The sequence below is a fragment of the Stereum hirsutum genome, assembly GCF_000264905.1.
Source record: "Stereum hirsutum FP-91666 SS1 unplaced genomic scaffold STEHIscaffold_1, whole genome shotgun sequence".
NCBI classification, from domain to species: Eukaryota; Fungi; Basidiomycota; class Agaricomycetes; order Russulales; family Stereaceae; genus Stereum; species Stereum hirsutum.
The window spans coordinates 3699659-3721199 of record NW_006763131.1 but is presented as its reverse complement, the minus strand read 5'-3'; the positions used below and the strand labels follow the sequence as shown (position 1 = coordinate 3721199).

Here is a 21541-nt window from a genome sequence, read left to right as displayed (position 1 = left end):
CTCCCTCGAAAATGGATCAAGTCCATTAGGAAAGAACTTGCGCGGAGGCGACAATACTCTAGAGGGGTATGATATGCCTTCCTGACTGGCCTATAGTCTTCAGAATTTGCTGTACGTTCTCAACTCCTCTCCCAGACTCTCTCTTCCCCTCCCTGTCTACATGTCCACAGACCTGAATACCCTCCTCTCTCTGTCTCTATAGTCAAGCGGCACCCGGCGCGAAGTATTCCTGGTAATGCAGTAAGTTGTCTCCATAGGCTCTTCAACCAAGCGAACCGGACATGTTTCCCGTTCGGTCGGTCAACCAAAGAAAATTCATCAGGGTTCGTTCTCTGTTCACCATCTATCTATTATCGTAGTAGTAGTAGGGATGTCTAAGTCACCGTATCGTAATAAAGAGATCTAACCGGCCCTTAAATATGTGGAGAGCATATAGAAGTCAAAGTAACGAGGGTTCATGCACGAACCCACAGAAGGAACTGAAAATATTACAGGTCGATGATCAAGTCTCTATTTCTACGAATCTATGCACGATATCTGTCAATCCTTTCCTCCGCTGGGGAGTATCGAACACCGTGGCATGGTCAAGCCCTGGGTAAAACAGCACCTCTAGATCATCCTTCGCCCATCTCGTCATCTCCTTCGACTTTTCAGCCTCTTCCACGCCATTGTCTTCGCCATTCCCGGCGTTCTCAGCCTCTCCAACCAAATAGCTCCGCACCTCCTTCGCGTCGACAATCTGATCGCTCCCCGCCAACGAGACCGCCACCTTCTTGCCTTGCAGGTCCTCCTTCCACAGCACATTCTCAGACCAGAAAAAGTGTCTAGACAGCGCCCTCGCGATATCTGGATCCCTACTCGCGAAGTACCAGAGCTGCCACTCGTTTGCCCGCTTAGGTTTCCGGTACACGAAATTGTACGCCACGGCAGGGTGGTGCAGAAGGAAGGGGATAGGGTCGATGAAGAGGATGTTAGCGATCCGAGGGGCGAGTTTGGGTGAGGTGAGGAGGTGGGCGGTGACGATTGTGCCGTAGGAGTGGGAGATCAGAGTGACGGGTGGGAGGGAGTGGTGGGCGAGGATTCGGGCGATGGAGTCGTACATCGCACCTCGGGAGGGTGGTGGGGAGGTTATGCGCATGGAAATGGAAAGAATTTCGATGGCGAGGATGCCGACATCTGGGTCTTGGGCAATTAATTCCTTGAAGAACGGATTATACGGGTATAGTCCGATCTGAACAAAGCGGTTAGCAGGGTATTATATCGGTTACCGGCCAAGAAAGACGTACTCCAATACCATGAATGAATAGGATGGGGCGTTTGGTTGTAGATCGATGTGGACGGTACCAATAAGATATATCTGGGTCGCAAGAGGGCCGGGAGACCAAGCTGAGCAGCGGACGGGGAGGGAAGACAGTGAACCATCGTCGCGTATTATGATGTTTGAATCCCATGTAGGTCAACCTGACGGAGGTGAAAGCGTCCACTCCTGCAACGATCTAGAAATATGAATGCATTCAACCTTCGGACGCCAATACAATAAGTAGAGGGCCAAACATACCATATACCAGAGGAATGGACGATGGCACATCACCACCGGGTCCAACGTCAACCTCATGCATTTGATATTTGCATCCCGACCCTGCGCCAAAGGGCGTCCAAGACGTTCCGCGAACATCTCCAGGTACTCGTTGATTTCCTCCTCCCACTCCTCCGTATATTCGCCCTCGTGGGTCGAGAAGAGCGCCCAGAGGATCCAGTCCGCGGCGTTATCGCGCATGATACGACCCGATTCCGTTTGGAGGAACCAAGGTCGAATAGTGGCTTCGCTCATCTTCTGTGAGCATTTCTCGAAGAGCGCTCGTCGTTCCGCTCGCGGCAGGAGCTGAGGGTGAATTGTAGCCTTGGGAGAGACCAGAGGTTCAGTGCCTACGACGAGGAGAGATGAGCTTGGAACGCACGGTTTGTAGAGACCATTTCCGAGGTAGATATACACCGAGAAAGAAGAATGTCTCCAGGAAGGTATAGTAAAGTAGATATTTCGAGACCACAGCGTGTCCGAGGTAGATGCTCGCAACGGCATGTAAAGCGCTCAGTGGTGCCACAAGACGGAAAGCAACGATGCAGATTCGAATGAGGACATAATCCAGAATGCTATTACCAATCATTCTGCCCAACCAGGGGGTCTAGATATCCCTTGTTATCCAGGAATACTTTGAAGTTTATGACGGTGAAAGGAAGACACGAGGCGGCGCAGGTGCGTGTTGGCGTTTGGTTGGGGTCGCAGCTGCTATGATGCCATTGGGGCGTTGGCATGTGAAATGAAATCCAGCTTCATCTCAGTTTTATTTTGACCGATTTGCATATTCGACCCGGAAGGACGCACCACAGAAAAATATCGAGGTCACGGTTGTACGCCGTGTAGGGCAAGAAGATTCAGATTCGCTCAGTATGTAGTAGGTATGTGGTGGTAATGCTTATAATCCAAGATAATCGGTACAACAAGTCTGGCAGGTCTAGAGAGCAAGGACGTGGTACAACGAGAATGAGAAGACAGCTTGAAGTCGAATCATCAACAATTTGGCTCCGACAAACAAAGACAAGTCCATGCACCCGGTCAAGTCATGCTCTTTTATCTCGACGTCGACGTGAACCAGGCTTTGGCCCCCGCTTCCTCTTCTGACCACACGAATCTCTCATATGTCTGTCCACAGCATCTGGACGGCTGAAGAGTTCTCCACACTTCGAACAGCTCGTCTTCTGCCCATTGTGCCCCCTCATGTGCCTCCGCAAATCTGTCCTCCTGCGGAACGCTGTCCCCTCACATATTAAGCAGGCCCAACGTTCTCCTACTTTTACCAGGGTTTCCGCTTCTTCTTCTTCTTCTTGAGTTTCTGAAGCTACCGTATCTGTCTCTCTGGATACTGCTCGGAGGGACTGAGGACAGGTAGTCGGGCCGGATTGGCAGAGAGGTGCGGGCAGGAGAGGTACCGCAGGGCTGACGAAACGAAGTGCGGCATGGATAGGGTGATGAGGTTCGGGGCTAGCAGAATGGGTAGGTGATTCTAGAACAAAAGATCTATTTGCTGCAGGATTGAGCTGGAAACGGAGAGGTGTTGGGACCCGCTCGAGGAAGCTGGTTTCAGCATGGTCGACTCTCGCTGGAATTGAGCGCTGAGGTATAATTCCACCTTCACCTGCCCTAACCTCCCATACTCCACTCTCCATAGCCTCGTCTGGGACTATGAAATTCGGTGGGGATAGACAATGGGCGTGATATGGTGGGGTCTCCGTGAAACGCCCATCGTCTCGCGTTCCTTGGGAATCTACTTCCTGGTCTTCGATTGGCGAGGTTTCCGTGATAGGGCTTATAGGGCCTGGTATCGCGCAGGCGAGGGACAGTCGGTGGGGAGCATGGTTTTCGTCGAATGGGACACTGTTCGAGCGTGTGGCGTATAGAGATAGACGATGTGGCGCGTATGTCAGAGCCGGTTCGATGCACTCTGTCATCGTTGGAGAGCGGCTGGGCTCGGCATGCGTGGAAGGATATTGACGAGTTTGTGATGCGAGGTTGTTTTGCAGACATACATCTTGGCAAGTGCTCTGTACGTCGATTCCTGAAGGCGTACTGGCTAACATACGGGACTAGGAATGTAGGTTCCGGTCAGCGCCACGCCTCGTCCTAACCAGAGAACATGAACGTACGAAATCTGCATCTTCCATCAGGGCCAATAAGGTACACTCGTCTAACAAAGACGCGTAATCTGAAACTTCTTGCACCTCGTCGTTGAGTGCGGGGAGTCTGTCGCCCATGTACAAGTCTTGCGCCATGGTGGGTGGGCTGGCGTCGGGGCTGGGGCGCTATCGTTGCTGGTGCAAGCCTTCTCGTTCTTGTGCTATAACCCCACCTTCTCATTCTCGTGAATCTCCCTGATGGTGGCCCTGCACGTTGTCTAGAATCTCATCGCTCATATCCTGGAATAGCGACCGCACTATCTCGTCGTTGTCGCGTGCATTCGCACTGGACCACTATACCTTCTGTGAAGACATGCCATTTATTTCTGGAAAACTCCCTGAGACCGATCAGGGTTGCCTCATGCAGGGCTTGGACGAGTATTCAAGCTTTTGAAGCCCCGTGGCGGAGCCGCGGTCGTGTGGATCCCCATCATCTATTCGTTTTTGTGTGCTTATATCGCCACGCTGATTTAATGGCCGTCCTTGTATTGCCTTTCGGCACAGTTGACAAGGTTTGAAAACTCCGCGGCGAGTTTGTTCGTTTCCGGTCGGGTGGACCTGATGGTTCGAACACGTCTTCGTGGACCAGGGCTTACCCGGCACCAACGATTCTCACTGTACACCACGATATATTAATCAGTCATCCCCGTTGAGGCTACAACATAAGTACAGAACGACAGGAGAATTCACGGCTGCAAGAAATATACAAGCAAACGATGTTCACATGAAAGTAAATAAGTTCGAGTCACTCATCATCTAGACCAGATATCGTACAATCTCAACCTTGGTTCCCTCCACAGCGTTGTCAATCTGAATCGCTCCGTTTCTTTCCAGGTTTTGGGCCCCTCTTCTTGCCCTGCCCACACGTCAAATTCTCGTGTCTAATCACCGCATCCGGGCGACTGAAACTCTTACCGCAACCCTCCTTCGAGCACCGGTACTGTTTGGGGCCGTGGGTCTCCCTATGTCGGGCTAGGTCAGACTTTCTATATGTGACACCTGTCCCACACTCTTCACAAACCCATCGTCCATCATCTTTCCTCAAACCATCGTCACCAACTCCACTATCCACTGCCGCCTGAAGCCTCACCTCCCTCGGTCTCTGATGAATTGGTGGAATGGACTGTGCGACGGAAGCGGGAATCCCCACGGGACGGTCATCACTGACGGGTACCATGAACTGTGGTTCATAGTGCTCCGTCATTGATACCGTCGCCGTTTGACTGGGGGATTGCCGCGACCGCCGTCGAATCTCCTGCGACGTACTTCCAAGGGACCCATCCGTTCTCTGTGTGCCCCTGAGGCCCATGTTTCGGTCGGGTCCGACCAAACCTTGTCCAGAGTGTATGGTGTTCCTTCGTTGGACATTGCCGCCTTTGTAGGTCGTGGATGCCGCTGGCAATAGAGCGGATGATGGGGTGGCGGAGGGATTGAAGGGAGTCGTGGGACTGCAGTCAAGCGAGGAGCGACCGGGATAAACGTTCGATTGGAGGTTGAAAGAAGACGTGGTTGGGTGGCAAAGGACATCGAGTGGGCGAACGCAATCTGCATTGACGTGAGCGGCGTGCTCGTGCGGGGCGGGGGCTCGGTATTGTCCACTTGGGAGCATGTATGGTCTCTGAAGGTGCACATCTGGAGCGATAGGTGGATGATTCTCGAATACGATGTTAGACTTACTCTGAGTAATAACATTCCAGATGAACTCACCATGTCTGTCGTCTGAATGCGTAGATTGCGATCCATGTTCTGTTCATTCACGCCGTACGAGTTCCTGGAGCCTTCACCGAGATCCGTATAGAATGACGACGTGGCACCGGCGCCATGGAGTGCGAAGAGGTCGTCCGTAATGCCCATAGGCATCAGGCCGAAGTCATCCGCAAAGGTCGAGTCATGGAACGAATGAAGAGTATTACGGTCGTCGTAGGGAAAGTGATCGGTGTGAGATGAGGTGAACTGATATTCATAGGACATGGTGTAAGAATATGTGGGCGCCGTTTGTTCTTTACAACGAGGAGAATGGGGTACTGCAGGCTGGATGACCTCGATTGTAAGAGAACAAACAGAGCTCGGCGGGGGAAATGCACTCATCGGGTGACCCGTCTATATACTCCCTGTTTCACGTCGCACATACACGTCCCAGGTCTGAGTGCACCCTGCAACGCGCACTCCTCGACCCTTTCCTGCTAACACTGTGGCAGAGTCATAGTCTTCGCCGATAAGGGACCCAACTATGACGCTACACGTTGGACCCATATGGATCCAGGTATACCGCTATTTGTTGTTACGAGAGACTGCGATCGCCTCGCGCAGTATCGTGGTCCCCACGACGCAAGTCTCATGGTCTGGGTTAATGGATAGCTGGTCCACAGAGTCAATTGAGAGGCCCGACTTAGCCCGCACGTCGCTCGAGGTAACTTACTCTGCACGTCCTTTCTTGGTACAAGGGACGCGATGAACCTCCAACATCTTCTGCGTTTGATTCGCCATACATCATACCAACCGAATACGTCAGTCGTCATATTCGAGCTCCTAGGAAGATCCCATCATCACGTTACGTTCACATCGATTGAACGTCGCGGCAAAAGCTGAAATTGAAGCACATACAGCGCCAGCAGATATCGATGCAACTAACCATGAAAGCAAAATGCCCACGGACGAAGCCCGGCAGGACGGGGACCTACATCTTATACAAATGGTGGATGATTACTCCGCGAGTCCCTCTTGTAAATCCAAATCGCCGTACGAAGGCTCGAAGTCGGAGGCAGTGAACCCGATCGCAGGGCGTAATACCGTTTCCTAATCGGGAGATCCTGAACCTGTCCACGACCCCAGTCGTTCCCAGCCGTCGCCACAAGAATCGGCAACGAAAATGTGGACACACAATTCAACCAGGGCCCAGGGAGGACGGTCCAGTCCGTTGCCACTGTGAAAAAAGGTTAGTGGGACCGCCACGATCCGGAAATTAACTTGTAAAGGACCCACTGTCAATGGTGCGCCATACACAGTGGCAACACGTCCACGACCTTTATTAAGTGTATGACAGCTGGTAAAGAAACCCTAGTCCAGTCTCGTTCTGCACACGCTCAGAGCTGTCGCGTCAAGGTGGGGCTTCGGCTGATTGACGCTGGTGAAAGTATTGGACAAATCACTCACAGTTGCGTTCATGCCACCGAAATGACACCGCGGTGCCCAGAAAAAGATGGATAGAGCATAAATCTATTCTCACTCGCGCCACTTCGTCATGACAGCTCTGAGTGAGTGCAGAATGGCACTGGACTACTGTTTCTTTACCAGCTGGAATCCGGTGCCATTGTGCGACTCCAAGGCGAGACCAAACCGCCGTCGTGCTATCTGAAGCCACAGTTATTCCCAGTGGCGAATCGCTGATGTCGTGCATAGGAGAAAAAGATAAACAATACCAGCACGGAGTCGAATGTACCGAAATGAAAGTGTAGGCTGCAGGAATCAGCGAATTGGCGCCGTCCGTCGAGCAGCTGATATCGAATTGAGACTGGACCTCATTCACATCATTTACCCTGGCTCAGAGACGTAGAACAAGGTGGCGAACTGTAAAATCAAACATGCACCAACGGTCATTCTCGCCACGTAGGATCTTGAACTGGAAGTCTACGTGTGCGCATATTCGGAGATCCCGACAACAGAGTCCAAGTCATGAAAGAGTTTGAGCCTATTGTGACACGGTGCGTGGATGCTACAGCCTGCTTAGAGGATCTTTCGTCGATCATAAGGAATGATAAAACCTGTCACAAACACCATTCAGTCGCAAGCGTCGATGCAATCGATGTAGTGGGGGCAATGCTCAGAGTATAAACTCACATATGGAAGTCCGGGTTGGGAAACATTCGACTTGTTACATTAGTTACAGTACATCCGCACAATCTGAAACCTATAGCGATATCCAAAAACCCATCCGAGACGAGGCGAATGTCCCAATATCCGATGCTAGCACGGTAACTATCATGCACTTTACACACCGCCGGCACCTGGACCACCGAATTTGCCCGCACTAAAATTCACAAACGTCAGAACAAAGTATTTAGAGTGAAAGGTCGATGACGGGACGCTACTCACAGGTCCCTCAAAGTCGGATCGTTCATCAGCTGGTCCATAGAGGGCATTCCGCCACCGCTCTGAACTTGTTCCATCTATATTCGACCCATGTTCGTCAGTATAGTGTTTGATGTTGTATCGAATAGAGAAAAAACGCACCATGTTGCGGACAGAGGGGTTCTGCATCAACGAGTCCATACCACCATTCGCCATCATCTGCTGGGCCATCTGCATCATCATCGGGTTGTTCATGAGACTGGCAATATCTGGCATGCCCCCCGCACCGCCACCTGCTCCACCGCCCATGCCCCTCAACATGTCAGCCATTCCAGCCATTCCAGCCATTCCACCCGCACCTGGTGTGGCGCCCGCAGTGGGTGAAGTCGACCGATCGGATGCACCGGAGACGGGAGATACGCTGTCGTTGCCAATGCGAGCTTCAGAGTTGGTGAGGCCTGATTTGAGACCAGCATTGGTAGGGTCGAGCTCGAGACCGCGACGGAAGGAGGTGGCAGCGGCCGAATAGTCGCCCAGTGAGTATTGAGCATGTCTACGCCACAATGGATGTAAGCGATCAGATACATGTAAGAATCAGAAACATTCATACCCTAAACGATGATACGCTTTGACAAAGGAGGTATCGACCTCAATGGCCTTCTCGGCATCTCCGATGGCAGAGAGATGATCACCCTTGCTCGAATGTGCAGCGGCACGGTTAGAGTAGTAAACGGGATTGCGGTCGTCGAGGGCCACAGCTTCGGTGTAACGCTCGATAGCCTGATCGTACTGCCTGGAGGACATCAGAGCATTTCCTTCGGCCTTCAGTTTCTCTGCTTTTGCCTTGTCCTCTGGAGAGGGCCCGGCTGGAGCTGCAGATGGCGTGGAGGGTGTGGCGGACTGAGCGCCTGTGCCAACCTTCTCCCTCGTCTTGAGGAAGACATCAAAAATAGTAGGAAGGGTGGCAGGCTTGACCGAGAGCCTTTCTGCCTGCTCCTTGTTCGATGGGTCCACACCAAAGGCTTCGCCAATACATTGTACTGTGCAGAAGGCGCTCAGTCTCATACTACAAATATTGACGGGAAAATAAGGGCACACCTGCTACTTCCAAACTCTCCTTATCATCCTGCTTTATTGTTCCATTCTCTATGGATTGGTTCAAGAATTCTATGATAGAGAGAACGAGTCGCTGCTGTTTTTCGGCCATGATGAAGAGGTATGAGGACGAGATCCAAGGAGTAAACACGTACACACAGACGAGACGCGTCGCTCGAGTCGTTCGTTCGCTTCGGACCACTTTCACACCCTCCCTCATCATTCCAGCTCGACGTCGACAAGCGCGTCGTTGACATTCGCATACAATGTTCTTCTGTGCTATCTCTGGAGAGCCCCCGCAGGACCCGGTCATCTCCCAGAAGTCGGGTCATGTATACGAGAGACGGCTCATTCAGAAGTACATCACAGAGAATGGCACGGACCCCATCACGGGCGACAAACTGGACGAGAACGACCTGCTGTCGGTCAAAGCCAGTGCGTGCTCTCACTTCTGTCCTTTCATGAGACTTGCTCATGTCTTTTTTTGACACTGCAACAGGCCCAAATGCTGCTGCTCCACGCCCACCCGCGCACTCTTCCATCCCGGCTCTTTTGGGCTCGCTCCAGACAGAGTGGGATGCCCTCGTCCTCGAGACCTTCACGCTTAAGCAGCAGTACAACTCTGCCCGTCAGGAACTGAGCTACGCGCTTTACGCTCAGGATGCCGCCAGTCGCGTCGTTGCACGTCTGACCAGGGAGCGTGACATGGCCAGACAGTGCGGATTTTCTCTTTCGCAGTCCATTCTTCTACGGGACTAACCTGATCTTTTTCAGAGCGCTAGCCAGTGTTCAAGCTTCTATGGGCGTTGCACCATCAGCCTCTGAAGGAGATGTGGAGATGGCAGAAGAGGGTGCCTCGCAAGAGGGCATCCTCCCTGCCTCCATCGTTGCCCAAATCGACGCTACACACACTGCCCTGACTTCCACCCGCAAAAAGCGCAAGATGCCACCAGGCTTTGCTACCCCTGCCGACGTCAAAACTTACAAATCGACGCACACCATTCCCTCTCTCCATTCCGCTTCTGCCGGCATTACTTCCATCGCTGTTTCTACTGCCAACCCTACCCAGTTCTTGACTGGTGGCAGTGACAACATCGTTCAGCTCTACGACAGGAGCACCGACAAAGTCCTTGCCTCACTCAAGGGCCACACGAAGAAGGTCAACCGTGTCTGCATTCGTGAAAGCGACGACCAACCTACCCTTCTGTTCTCTGCTGGCGCAGACAAAGTCGCGCGAGCATGGTCCCACGACTCCGCTTCGGGCGAATACATCCCCAGATCCACTATCAAAACGCACAAGGGCGAGGTAACGGGTTTAGCGGTGCACCCTACGAATACGCTCATCGCGCTCGGTTCTTCCGATAAGACGTACTCCCTTCACGACCTTTCCAATTTCAGCCAGGTGTATCACTCGCCTGTGCTCGACGATCCCTTCTCCTCGCTGTCCATACACCCGGACGGTGCGATTATGGGATTGGGCACGCCCAATTCGAGCATCCACGTCTACGACATTCGGTCTGGTGACATCGCCGCGACGCTCACTCCCCCCGACGGTGCTCCCTTCGCCGTCAACACCCTCTGCTTCTCCGAGAACGGATACCACCTCGCCGCGCCTACGTCCAGCTCCACCGTCGGTATCTGGGATCTCAGGAGACAGAAGATCGGATCCACCATTAATCTTGGGGAGGGCTTCAACATCAACCAGGTCGTTTACGACTACAGCGCACAGATTCTTGGTGTGGCGGGCAGCGAAGGTATCAGGGTTTTCGCGCACAAGACGTGGGAGGAACTCGCCAGGTTTGAGGAGGGTGGGGAGGCGACGACGTTGGCGTTTGGAGCGGAGAGCAAGGAAATTTGGGGAACTACTGGCAGGGAGGTCAGGATTTGGGGGGCGCCGGCGTGAGAGGCTAGCCCAGTTATGTTTCTTTCTCGACTCCCTGTATGCTTGAACGATGTCGTTCTTCCCTGCGTGCGGTACTGGACCAGAAATTGTGGTCATATCGTAAAACAAGTTCGTGGCATTGCCAGTCGGGGGTACAGTAGGAGATGATACACCAGGTTCACTAACTGTGAGTAAGTAAGAATAAAATCGCTCGGCGTGATAGGAAGAGTGAGTAGTGCTACAGATATCTAATCATAGCCTAGCTACGAAAGACGTGGAATCCGGCTCAGCGGGAAAGGTTCAGGGGTGCTGATAATACCCAGTATTATACGGAAGGCGAAAGAGAAGATAGGTCACTAAACTGAAAGGATTGTATAGTCGTCAAATGAGAGTCATCGAGTCGGGAGAGAACTAATGCGAGAGAATGGTCGTGAAAGGTAATTGCTACAGTGTAAAAGAAACGCAGGTGCACAGATCAGTTACGAAATTATATATATACAATGTGAGAACGGTCATCTCATGATCGTCAGATATAGAAAGATAGTGGTGTCGTGTTGTGTATGCTGTGAGTCGTTCAGTTCCACGGCTTGGGACCAAACGTATGGCCCGGAGCGAGCTGGAAGAAAGGTGTGCCCTTCGCGTCGGCCGTCTCTTGCCAGACAGTGTTACCCCACCAGTTGAGGGACACGGGGTGCTTGGACGTTTGAAGAGCGAAGAAGATGATGACAAGACCAAAGATGACCCCCGCGTCGAGTCCACTAGACAGGATGTAGATATCTGCGTGGTGCGAGAAAGGTGGTAAGTAAAGTTGACAGAAAGGGACGAAACGGGGAGGACTTACAGCGCATCCACCAGCGGAAATGGAAGCGACGCATGAACCATTGAAAGATGAAGCCAACGAGAATCCACGACGAGTAGTTGATTCCCGTTGCCGGTGGGACAATGGAGAGCGCCATAAGCTGGACTGGGACGTGGACGTAACGCCAGGATGAACGAGGGTAGCGATTTGCGAGGAACCAGAATGGGATGGGCATTATGGCACCAATGAGAAAGAAGAACACCAGTGGGGAATAACTAGACACGTCCATTAGTCTTGCGCGAGCGTGTCAGAAAGAGGACGACTCACAGTGCTCCGGGGGCGAAAAGCCTTTTCGGGCCAATTGCACTCCATATCAAGGACGAAGTCCCAAACTTAATCATTCCCGGACAGGCGAAAAAGTCCTTCTGTCCCGGGGTGCAGATATCCTCAATGTTGTTGAACGCCCAAGTCTGCGCGAGGAACGACGTGAAGACTGCCACGATAGATGCGACGACTTGACAACTCCACATCATCCGCGGAGGGATCTTCATGTAGTGACCTAGAGCAACCGAAGACATAAGTGAGATACTGGATAGAAACTTGTAAAGCGACTGGGGACACACCGATCTTGAGATCGCCCACGAACACCAACGCCTGGGAGGTCGTATTGGAGGCGAATGCCTTGAACACCATCCCGGCAAGTGGGCGTCCAGGGAACGCAAACCCAGCAACGACTTCTGCAAGGACGTGCAGAGTGAACTGCTGGTTCGAGATCGCCTGGACGATTCCCAACGGAACGAGGAAGAGCATCGATAATAACAGTGCCACAATTAATCCCCATACTGGTAGTTTAGTGTCGCAGATCTCGATACCGAGGACGCCGAGCGCAAACGATATTACACCGAGACCGATATACCACCAACGCGGCACTTCAGGATACACTCTCATGAGACGGGAGTGAACGTCGGTCTGCTCCCTGAGAGACATCCGGCACTGACGTGCGATATCCCTACGGTACCAAACTGTTCAAATAGTGTCAAACTTGCTACCAAGGGTAGAGTAATACGAGCACTTACGGAGCGTGTGCACGACGACAGCTGTGTAGGATGCGCAACATGTTCCGTATGTGATGAGGAAAGTGATTGTCAGGAAGATGGGTGAATATGCCTCGTATTTCTGTTGGTCGAACACCCCATCAGTGAGAATGGCCGTAGGGTCGTACGATGTGCCTTGGTTGTTGAAAGCTCCTGGTGAGGATATGGGCATGAATTTCGCAAAGAACACATTTTTGGCTATAATTTCGGCACTGGGAATGAGATATTGTTCAAAAAATTGTGCGAGGAAACTCTTACCCCAAAGGATAGGAACGATGAGCCAGATCCAAAACACGAACGAGGCGAACGAGTTCACTTGAGCCCACCACTGTATGACTGTTGAGTATGCTATATATGAAATGACTAGAGGATCGTATGCTCACCGGAACAACTAGAGGACTTCCAACGTAAGAGATCATCGCCCAATCGAATGTCAGAAACCCCATGCCGAGACCAGACTGATAGCCGAACAGGGTGTTCACGACGACGTTGTCCGGTGCGATCCAACACACCCAGTTAAAGATGCTGAGTCCAGTCCAAAGGAAACCAGGCAACCAGTACCAGATGAAACTACAAAGACATGCGAAGAACAAAAATTTCTCCCTCGATATGTGCTTCGTGTCCTTCCTTCCGAAGTTGTTATGCATAGTGTTGAGCAGCGCAGAGCGGACGAGGACACCGGGCCATATCATGCTAGCCGGCCAAACGAGGAACTCCCGTACCATCCCGGCGAAAGAGAATCCGATAAGCTGGATAGCGATGCCGAGGATGAACTGCCTTGCTAGAGGCCATGGCGAATTGAAGAAGTATGTCTGGACGGCGCTGACTTCTGCGAAGGGAGCACCATTGACGACGATGTTCGCCATGACAGAAATAAGGGTATGCTCTTTGATGTTGAAAGGTCCGGGGTTCAGGGACATCGAATAGCCACGGATGGTGAGGGTTCGGGTAGGCAGGATCTTCTCGAAGAGTTTCCCTATAGGCAGAGTCACGACTTGAACAAACAGCGCGTTGATGGCGACACTTGGATCTAAAAGTTCACATTGAGCCTTGTTTCTTGTTAGGTGAATTTAACGATGAAGCACGCACATCGAAATGAAAAGATTGTGTTGAAGGCAGGAATCAGGACTGCAAACGTGAGACCGATTGACCATCTAAAAATGCTGTCAGAAAATCGGACGAATGGGCATTCCGAGAAAGCGTACACTCTGAAAGTGTTGACTGGCATTAGAGGCTCATCAGTGTTCGAGACCGATGCTCGAACCTCGGGATACGGAGAGTCCCTAAGACGATATTAGGTCAAAGTGCCAAAGGTTGAGAGTGAACATGACTTACTCCATTGGCGGTACTCGTTCGAAGGTCCCTTCAGATTTCGCCTGCGTCTCATCCAGTCGAAGCTGAAAGTCTGCATCTCCCTGTGGGCTAATCGTGGACACAGACGTCCATCCATCCTCACACTTCTGTGAGGGTTTGTATGCGCTAGGTGGGTCGGATGCGACAATGGTAGAGCTTGAATCGCTGTGGAGGTCATAGTTTGGATCGTTGAGATGAAGGAGAAAATCGTCTTCTATGTCCTCAGGAACATCTGGAAGTGAGTGACGGTGAAGCAAGGGGGGCATGACGGTCGACGAGGAAGAGTGAAAAGGAGAGGACGGAAGCCGGGCTAACGCTATGTAGTGCGTTGTGGGGACTTGGAGCATCCGGGCGCGAGCGCAGCACCACTCTTGCCTAAAACAACTGAAGGGTCTTTGTTCTCGTGGTTGTGGCGGTAGTAACGCAAGACAATAAGACCCAAGCGCCAAAAGGGAAACAATGGACAAACAATAAACCGTAAATGGAATGTTAAAGATCGCCACAGTGCCCCACAGGGTCTCATCCACACGAGGCGACTCGTGGTATCATAGGAAGATATTTACCGTGAAGCGCGACAGAAGATTCCGAGAAAACATTGAAGAGCATGAGCTAGATCACTGCAAGGCTGGCACGCGTACGAACATGCCAGCACAAACGCAATGGATCAACTCATGAAACCAAGAGCGTCCGGAATGATTCCGTTTTCACCCAGCAGAGTGTCAAATTCTAGCTCAAAAAAAATCAAGAGTGCATTGGATGAAAACAGAGTGGAGAAGAGACTCAAGAGCAACAAACCGAGTCTGAGACGGCGGTGCCACTGAATTGTCACCGTGGTGGTAGGACAAGGACGGCCGCGGTCCGACAGTGCCGAGGTCGTGGGAAATATTGACACATTCGGCGCTGATGCCGCTCAGCGGCTGTGAGCATTTTCATCGTTGTTCTAACTTCTCGATTGTTCAGTACGTTCAGAGTGGCTTACCACAATCATTGTGCATGTTGCCACCATTTGCTTGTGCGCAGATTGGCCTCTTATCGTCGTCAGCCCATCATATGTAAGTTCAATGGAGAGGTAGGCTTTTCGACGTCGCTGGACGCGGATGAGTCGGCCGGGGCACAACAGGTACGCGCCACAGCTCACTCCAATTGCGCAACGCTAACAGAAAATGGTGAAGGTGACCTAGACATATCCAGCCTCGCAAACCTGATATGATCTATTGACTGTGAATTTGTCGACATCCTCGTGTCATGCACCAGTTATCTCCCGAAACCTGCAGTGGAGTCCATGCCTTATATTCTTGGATACGGGTCGGTACTCCGCCATCGTGGGGACATTTTCTCCATTTTCTCTCGTTCCCCACTTTCGTTCCGGGTGACCTTCTTGCGAGCGATTGCGCACATCGAATCAGTGATGGCGACTTCCTGACAAACATCTACTTCCCTCTTAAAATGAGCTCGTATTCCGTTCTCGTTGACTTAACTGCAAAATGGCCACCACCGTCGAAACCGTCACTCAAGCTCTCCCTACGCTGACCCTTCGTTCCGATAAACCTTCGGAGGAGAAATCAGAGGAGCCTTATCAATACGCTCACCTTAACCCACACTTTTCCCCGGCCACCTATCCTCCCTTGACCGATTTCGAGCATGTCGACCCCGGCCATCGTGCTTTGAAACATCCAAACCCCCAGTCTTTCTTAGACAATGCGACCAGCGTGACCGCATTGACACCTTTTTTCGGCACGGACATTAGCGGCGTCAGTCTGGCGGCTCTGGACAGTGACGGTAGAGACCAGCTTGCATTGTTGGTATGCGGATATTTCCTAATCGATAGATGCGAACAACGATGCTCACTTGTTAATTACGCTAGGTAGCACGCCGTGGCCTTGTTGTGTTCAGGGATCAGAAGGACTTCATTGACAGACATCCTGATACCTACCTGGAATTCGGGCGTCATTTCGGAAGGTGAGCATGGCATACCTCTCATGAATGTGCCTGTTCATCTCTGACAATCATTATAAGGCTGCATATTCACCCTACTAGCGGCCACCCGCAAGGGTACCCTGAGCTGCATCTCGTCTACAAGTTCGTCTGCTCTCGACTATATATCCTCACCGGCAGGTACTTACCATGTCTAACAGGGATGCCAATAAAACATTCAACTTCGAACGAGACGACAGCATCACCTCAACGTCGTGGCATTCGGACGTCTCTTACGAAAAACAACCCCCTGGCCTCACAGCTCTCTTCCTCGTCTCAACTCCTGCCTCCGGTGGCGACACAGTCTACGCATCACAAGTATCTACGCTCAAGAAGCTTTCGCCTCAATTCGTGGCCTTCCTTAGAACTCTCAAGGCTGTCCACTCTGGTGTCGAGCAAGCGGAACACTCCAGGTCTGGCAAGCGTGGAGGGATTGTGAGACGCGAGCCTGTGGAGACTGTCCACCCAGTTGTCAGGCGTCATCCCGTCACTGGTGAAGAGGCTCTCTACGTTAACAGGCAGTTCACTCGCCGTATAGTTGGTCTTAAGCGAGAGGAATCAGGTACGAGATCTTCTCCCCGTGTTTCTGCTTCGTATACTGTTCTAATATTCGTGTACAGAAAACATTCTGCGCTTCCTGTACGACCACATCGACAAGGCTGCCGACTGTCAGGCTCGCGTCAAATGGTCGTCAAACGCCGTTGTCCTGTGGGACAACCGCGTCACCGCTCATGTGAGTCTCTGTGTGTATGCTCGGTTGTGTTCTCCTGCTCATCGATCGATATAGTCCGCCATTGTCGACTACGGAGAGACGAAAGAGCGTCGTCACGGTGTGAGAATAACGTGAGTGGTATGATACGTCTATATGTGCCAGAGACTGAATATACGATCCCATAGACCTCAAGCCGAACGTCCAATCCCAGCTCTTGAGGGTCTGACCTTGGACGATTAGCGCCTTCCGCATCTTTATGATTTGTATTATGTTATGTTGTAAGTTTCATGGCCGTACTCGCTCTGTATTGGAAAATCAACCTATGAACACTCGCACCATGTTTTGCGACCACAAGCCGTTCATGTCACGACAGGAAGCTTTGGAACGAGGATGCTGCTGTTCTTCCCGAGACCGACTTGAGTGTTCGAAGCTGGGCCAAGCATCCGTATCCGGAGCTTTTGGTTTCTCCATGTTCCTCGTGACCGAACTCGTCCAATGCCTCATGCAACCTTTTCCGTGTCTGTGATTGATGGTCTACTTCGCTATGATCGGCTTGCACGGTAATGAGATTCGTTTTTAACAATTATAGCCCTTGGAAAGCAAACCCGCATAATTGCAAGGAGAAACCTCTGCTATCACCATACTTCTATCGTCTTCCGGAGAATTCGTCTTGGGGGCTTCAAGCCACTATTGCCATCTCGCCGTCTGCGCTAGGGCCTTGTCCCATGATGCAAACCTCTTTGGAATAAGTATATGTTAGGTCTCTTGCCATCGGACCCGGTTGGTAGATGATGGATCCGCTTTGAATACCGTCATTCATAATGCGCGGAAAATGCTCGCTAACGAGAGATGGACTGTCACGGCAGAACAAATCCGCCTGCAGAGCAGGTAGGTCCGTAACGCATATGATCTTCGACCCGCGCCGCTGATCCTGCATTGTTCTGACCATGTGGTTATAGAGTTAATGCTTTCGTGTCTTCTGTTGTTCGGAGAGCGCACTTGGCGGGTCAGCACCAGCTTGCAACTGTCGTCTGCATGGTCACCGCGTGGTCGGAATGCCCTGAAGGTGGCCTAGCGACCAGTAAGTTGTGTTCCTCTTTCCGACAGTGGGCCGAATACATACCGATGCCTAGTCATTACTCTTGTCACACTGAACGCTTATTTCTCCTGGCAGACCTCTATTTATACAAGCATGCCAATCATAGTCTGGCCATCTGCCCGTTTCTTCAAGCTTTCGTATAAAGCGTGATGCGCTGTGCTACGAAAGTTCAGAGACTCGAGCACAATTCGGCCTCCTAGCACCAGACATGTATCTCCTCACTAGCTTCTTCGCACTCTTCCTCGCAGCGCTCGCCAGCTTCACCTCCGGCGCTAGCGTCCAGAAGCGGTTGACTTCGTCTCTCCAGCAGATCACCTCCGGTTTCACCAACCCTACGAACGTCGGTTTCTACGTCTACAAGCCCACGACCGTCACTACGAATCCTGCTCTCATCGTCGCCCTTCACGAGTGTACGGTCACCGGTCCCGGCTACTTCTCCGGTTCACCTTACGCCCAACTCGCAGATCAGTACGGTTTCATTGTCATCTACCCCAGCTCTCCTCACTCCGGCACATGCTGGGACGTCTCCTCGAAGGCTACCCTCACCCACAACGGGGGAGGAGACTCCAACTCGATCGCGAACATGGTCACGTATGCCATTAGCACCTGGAATGTCGACTCGACTCGCGTCTTCGTTACTGGCTCTTCCTCTGGTGGTAAGCATATAACTTGCTCGCAAAGATATACGTGTACTCTTCTCCACTTTCGAAGGCTAACTGCACCTCCTTGTGCTCTCGCGAACCAGCTATGATGACCAACGTCATGGCAGCTACCTATCCAGAGATGTTCGCCGCCGGAACCGTGTACTCCGGCGTCGCCGCTGGTTGCTTCGTTTCTTCCACCGGAGGTGTCGATGCCTGGAACTCGTCATGTGCTGAGGGACAGGTAGACGAGAGCGCTCAACAATGGGCCAACACTGTCTTTGCGATGTATCCTGGCTACACGGGTTCGTACCCCAAGATGCAAGAATACCACGGCACGGCGGACACGACTCTCTTCCCTCCCAACCTCAACGAGGAAGTTAAGGAGTGGTGCGGCGTCTTCGGCTACTCGGCGACTGCTCCCACGACAGTTCAAGTGAGTTGAACATCTTCCGTGTAGCGATAATCAGTGAGGTGACGAACGAGATCTATTTACTGACTCATCATCGTCTTTATCTTCGTCTCGTAGGACAACACGCCCCTTCCCGGCTACACCAAGTCTGTCTACGGCCCCAACTTGCAGGGTATCCTCGCACAGGGTGTCGGACACACCGTGCCCATTCAAGGTGACCAAGACATGGAGTGGTTCGGAATCACTGGTGGCGGTGCGAGCGTTCCTGCTGGTCCGACTTCGACTGTTCCCACTTCCACGAGTACCGCCAGTGCTCCAGGACAGACTTTGTACGGGCAATGCGGCGGCATCGTGAGTATCTTTAATATGTCTTGACTCTTGCTCGGACTATTGTGTACAAGAACTAATGGAACGCTTTCTGCAGGGCTGGGCTGGTCCCACGAGCTGTGCATCAGGCTCATGCAAGGCCTCGAACAGCTACTACAGCCAGTGCTTGCCTTGAGCATGTGGGGTACAGGTGTTCTCGACGTGAGTGTTTGACGAATCTATGCGCACAGTTCTCCTTTGACGCAGTTCCTTGCCAGCAGTAGTTCTTGATTGTGTGATTTAATCAATCATCCTGAGGGGGTTTTGAATTGGATTGTGCCGGGGTAGAGTCTTTGTGCTCGCTCATCCGAGCAACGGTTAAAATGGTGTCTCGAGATGTATGATCCAATGGTATAATATCTGAAACCCTCCGCTGAGATGTTTACGATAGCATGGACGGTTTCGAGAGTAAGGCGCCGACATATTCAATCGCAAGCTGTGTTTGATAGGTTAACACTGACAAAGCTTACGCCGCTACCATGTAAATGAAATTATTCTTGTTAAGGTGTGCTACTGGTACTTTTATCGCGGCAAAGATGGCTAGCATACAATATATATGTATATATCAATGGATGCCCGGAAAGAGCGATATCATGCTACGCTAACTGCCATATAGGTATCTAAGTCAAAATTGTCCATCGGTAAGGTATGTTCTGTCCCATCAAGCCTTGGATACCTGCTCCCCCATCATGAACTGTTCACTGGCAGAAGTCTTGAGTCCGTTGTAGTCGTCAACCCCGCACCACTCCTTCGCATTGACGGCCAGGAGGGAAGCACCCGTCAGCCATTCCACCGCGATTTGAAGAATGAAAAACGCCGCTTTCTGTGCGGAAGTGTCGGAGTCGGATGGAGGGTTCACCATCTGTGCAAGACGGTAGGCTGGCACCACAATCTAATGGGCGACGCTTTTCATTAAGGAAACGAAACGCGGAATGCCACAAAAGTGACTCACGAGGAGGGCGGAAGTTATGATGAGCCAGATCGATGTTCTTTTAGGTAGGTCTGGTCGTGTGGATAGGAGTGCGTTATAGCCGATGAGAACGACTAACACAACGAGAATGATGATCGCTGAGATTTCCCTGGATGTAAGGGCGAATTAGTTGCTGCACAGATATGGTACATTGTTTTCGACGAACCTATAATTGCGCACAGTGTTTGCAGCGTTTGCGTCGGTCAAACTGTTGCCAAATTCCGTGCCAGCTAGGATAGCAAACACACTTCGAGGATATCAGTAATGCATAACAGGAAGGATGTGGATGGAGCATACCTCGCCACCAAAATCGCAAGTTCAAAAAGACCTGTGACTATTCTCCTTCTCCGCTTAGATTGGACAGTGACTCCGTCAATCCCTCGCGATTCGTGGAGCGCAGTGAGGTTGACCAAGGTCGACGCTATCATGAGATAGCCAAGGCTGAGCAATACCTGCCGAGAATCGTTCAGAATTGATGTTTACGAGAAGCTATAAAGCGAGGCCCACCTGCTCAGCTATGATTAGGCCTAGGTTGAACGAAGCCGTGCCTTTTACGGTGTTTGTGTAGTTGATTGCTCCGATGACACGAAGTATCATTGTGACGATGCGGACCGTTTGGAAGACTTGTATGAGGAGGAAGGAAAACATTATTCGCGGGGGTTTGCGATATTGTGTGATCAGACGCCATGTGCAGATAGCGTTGGTCACAGAGTACAAGACAAGGAAAATGGCGGATGGTGCGACGTCCTGAGAGACGGTGGGTAGACCGCCCGTGATAGAGGTGCTAATGGACGAAGACATCTGTCGAGTGGTCGAGTCGATGAGGAGAGTATTGGGAGAGGTGCGGTGAGAATGCTCAAGAATAAACCCTAGCTGCCTTTAAGCGTCCCACATACAACAGGACGATGAAATATGAATAGTACAAGTGACAAGGGATCACAGGAGGAAGAGCAACTTCAATGGGGGGCTGTGCGAAGTCTGATACTCGGACGTGCACTCATGATACGCCCTGATGAACAGTGTAACCACGAAGGCATAGAGGCTACAACCTTAAGCGTCTCGCTCTAAAGCGCGTACAATCGCTGTGTCCAGAGATCATGACGAGGCAGTACCATGACTGAAAAAGGGCAGCGCTGGAGATGTCACCGTGGACGCGCGTGTGATGAAGGCAGCAAAGGTTAGAGTCCATATTACAGTATACATCCATACAAATAAAGGAGCAGAAGGAGACGAAGGAGAGCAGCTGGCGTGAGTGGCAGACAAATCGTGTCAAGACAGTGGACGCGTCAAGTTTGTTCACGACCCGGAAAGTTCACCGTAACGTCGCCGCGCTTGCCTAGTTGA

General features: G+C 51.7%; 7 protein-coding genes across 7 annotated transcripts; 3 read left to right on the top strand and 4 right to left on the bottom strand.

The window, feature by feature from the left end:
- Window positions 1–502: 502 nt before the first annotated feature.
- On the bottom strand, window positions 503–2282 carry STEHIDRAFT_90320 (uncharacterized protein; the record flags this gene model as incomplete). Its single annotated transcript, XM_007298305.1, has 5 exons — window positions 1959–2282; window positions 1559–1900; window positions 1287–1496; window positions 707–1231; window positions 503–655 (listed from the first exon to the last, which is right to left on the bottom strand). Exons 1-5 carry the CDS (start codon window positions 2163–2165, stop codon window positions 503–505), a joined length of 1437 nt encoding a protein of 478 aa, XP_007298367.1. The 5' UTR covers window positions 2166–2282.
- A 255-nt stretch (window positions 2283–2537) lies between these two features.
- On the bottom strand, window positions 2538–3828 carry STEHIDRAFT_136627 (uncharacterized protein; the record flags this gene model as incomplete). The annotated part of the gene is made up of 2 exons (XM_007299117.1): window positions 2538–3642; window positions 3703–3828. 2 exons carry the CDS (start codon window positions 3826–3828, stop codon window positions 2620–2622), a joined length of 1149 nt encoding a protein of 382 aa, XP_007299179.1. The 3' UTR covers window positions 2538–2619.
- A 5276-nt stretch (window positions 3829–9104) lies between these two features.
- STEHIDRAFT_72083 (WD40 repeat-like protein) lies at window positions 9105–10925 on the top strand. Its single transcript, XM_007298146.1, has 3 exons — window positions 9105–9330; window positions 9395–9611; window positions 9670–10925. Exons 1-3 carry the CDS (start codon window positions 9162–9164, stop codon window positions 10796–10798), a joined length of 1515 nt encoding a protein of 504 aa, XP_007298208.1. The 5' UTR covers window positions 9105–9161; the 3' UTR covers window positions 10799–10925.
- A 336-nt stretch (window positions 10926–11261) lies between these two features.
- On the bottom strand, window positions 11262–13952 carry STEHIDRAFT_72079 (OPT oligopeptide transporter). The gene is made up of 9 exons (XM_007298145.1): window positions 13876–13952; window positions 13760–13824; window positions 13054–13700; window positions 12929–12998; window positions 12653–12868; window positions 12200–12598; window positions 11904–12135; window positions 11619–11851; window positions 11262–11554 (listed from the first exon to the last, which is right to left on the bottom strand). Exons 1-9 carry the CDS (start codon window positions 13896–13898, stop codon window positions 11352–11354), a joined length of 2088 nt encoding a protein of 695 aa, XP_007298207.1. The 5' UTR covers window positions 13899–13952; the 3' UTR covers window positions 11262–11351.
- Window positions 13953–15095: 1143 nt separating this feature from the next.
- STEHIDRAFT_72077 (alpha-ketoglutarate-dependent sulfonate dioxygenase) lies at window positions 15096–17055 on the top strand. The gene is made up of 8 exons (XM_007298144.1): window positions 15096–15143; window positions 15196–15825; window positions 15888–15982; window positions 16040–16102; window positions 16159–16559; window positions 16618–16730; window positions 16785–16840; window positions 16895–17055. Exons 2-8 carry the CDS (start codon window positions 15508–15510, stop codon window positions 16947–16949), a joined length of 1101 nt encoding a protein of 366 aa, XP_007298206.1. The 5' UTR covers window positions 15096–15143; window positions 15196–15507; the 3' UTR covers window positions 16950–17055.
- A 961-nt stretch (window positions 17056–18016) lies between these two features.
- STEHIDRAFT_127673 (acetyl xylan esterase) lies at window positions 18017–19363 on the top strand (the record flags this gene model as incomplete). Its single annotated transcript, XM_007299116.1, has 4 exons — window positions 18017–18464; window positions 18554–18885; window positions 18979–19212; window positions 19286–19363. 4 exons carry the CDS (start codon window positions 18017–18019, stop codon window positions 19361–19363), a joined length of 1092 nt encoding a protein of 363 aa, XP_007299178.1.
- A 525-nt stretch (window positions 19364–19888) lies between these two features.
- On the bottom strand, window positions 19889–20998 carry STEHIDRAFT_107299 (uncharacterized protein; the record flags this gene model as incomplete). Its single annotated transcript, XM_007299115.1, has 5 exons — window positions 19889–20119; window positions 20180–20306; window positions 20364–20444; window positions 20495–20649; window positions 20705–20998. The coding sequence occupies 5 exons, from the start codon at window positions 20996–20998 to the stop codon at window positions 19889–19891; spliced, it is 888 nt and encodes a 295-aa protein (XP_007299177.1).
- Window positions 20999–21541: the final 543 nt, after the last annotated feature.

Bases quoted from the DNA above. Each gene is read 5' to 3' on its own strand.
- STEHIDRAFT_72083 (XM_007298146.1), top strand. From the start codon at position 9,162: ATGTTCTTCTGTGCTATCTCTGGAGAGCCCCCGCAGGACCCGGTCATC. The intron at 9,331-9,394 runs GTGCGTGCTCTC...ACACTGCAACAG, and splicing joins CCTGCTGTCGGTCAAAGCCA to GCCCAAATGCTGCTGCTCCA. The intron at 9,612-9,669 runs GTGCGGATTTTC...GATCTTTTTCAG, and splicing joins GAGCGTGACATGGCCAGACA to AGCGCTAGCCAGTGTTCAAG.
- STEHIDRAFT_72079 (XM_007298145.1), bottom strand. From the start codon at position 13,898: ATGCCAGTCAACACTTTCAGAGT. The intron at 13,825-13,875 runs GTACGCTTTCTC...CAGCATTTTTAG, and splicing joins CCAGTCAACACTTTCAGAGT to ATGGTCAATCGGTCTCACGT. The intron at 13,701-13,759 runs GTGCGTGCTTCA...GTGAACTTTTAG, and splicing joins CACAATCTTTTCATTTCGAT to ATCCAAGTGTCGCCATCAAC.
- STEHIDRAFT_72077 (XM_007298144.1), top strand. From the start codon at position 15,508: ATGGCCACCACCGTCGAAACCGTCACTCAAGCTCTCCCTACGCTGACC. The intron at 15,826-15,887 runs GTATGCGGATAT...TAATTACGCTAG, and splicing joins GAGACCAGCTTGCATTGTTG to GTAGCACGCCGTGGCCTTGT. The intron at 16,103-16,158 runs GTTCGTCTGCTC...CATGTCTAACAG, and splicing joins GAGCTGCATCTCGTCTACAA to GGATGCCAATAAAACATTCA.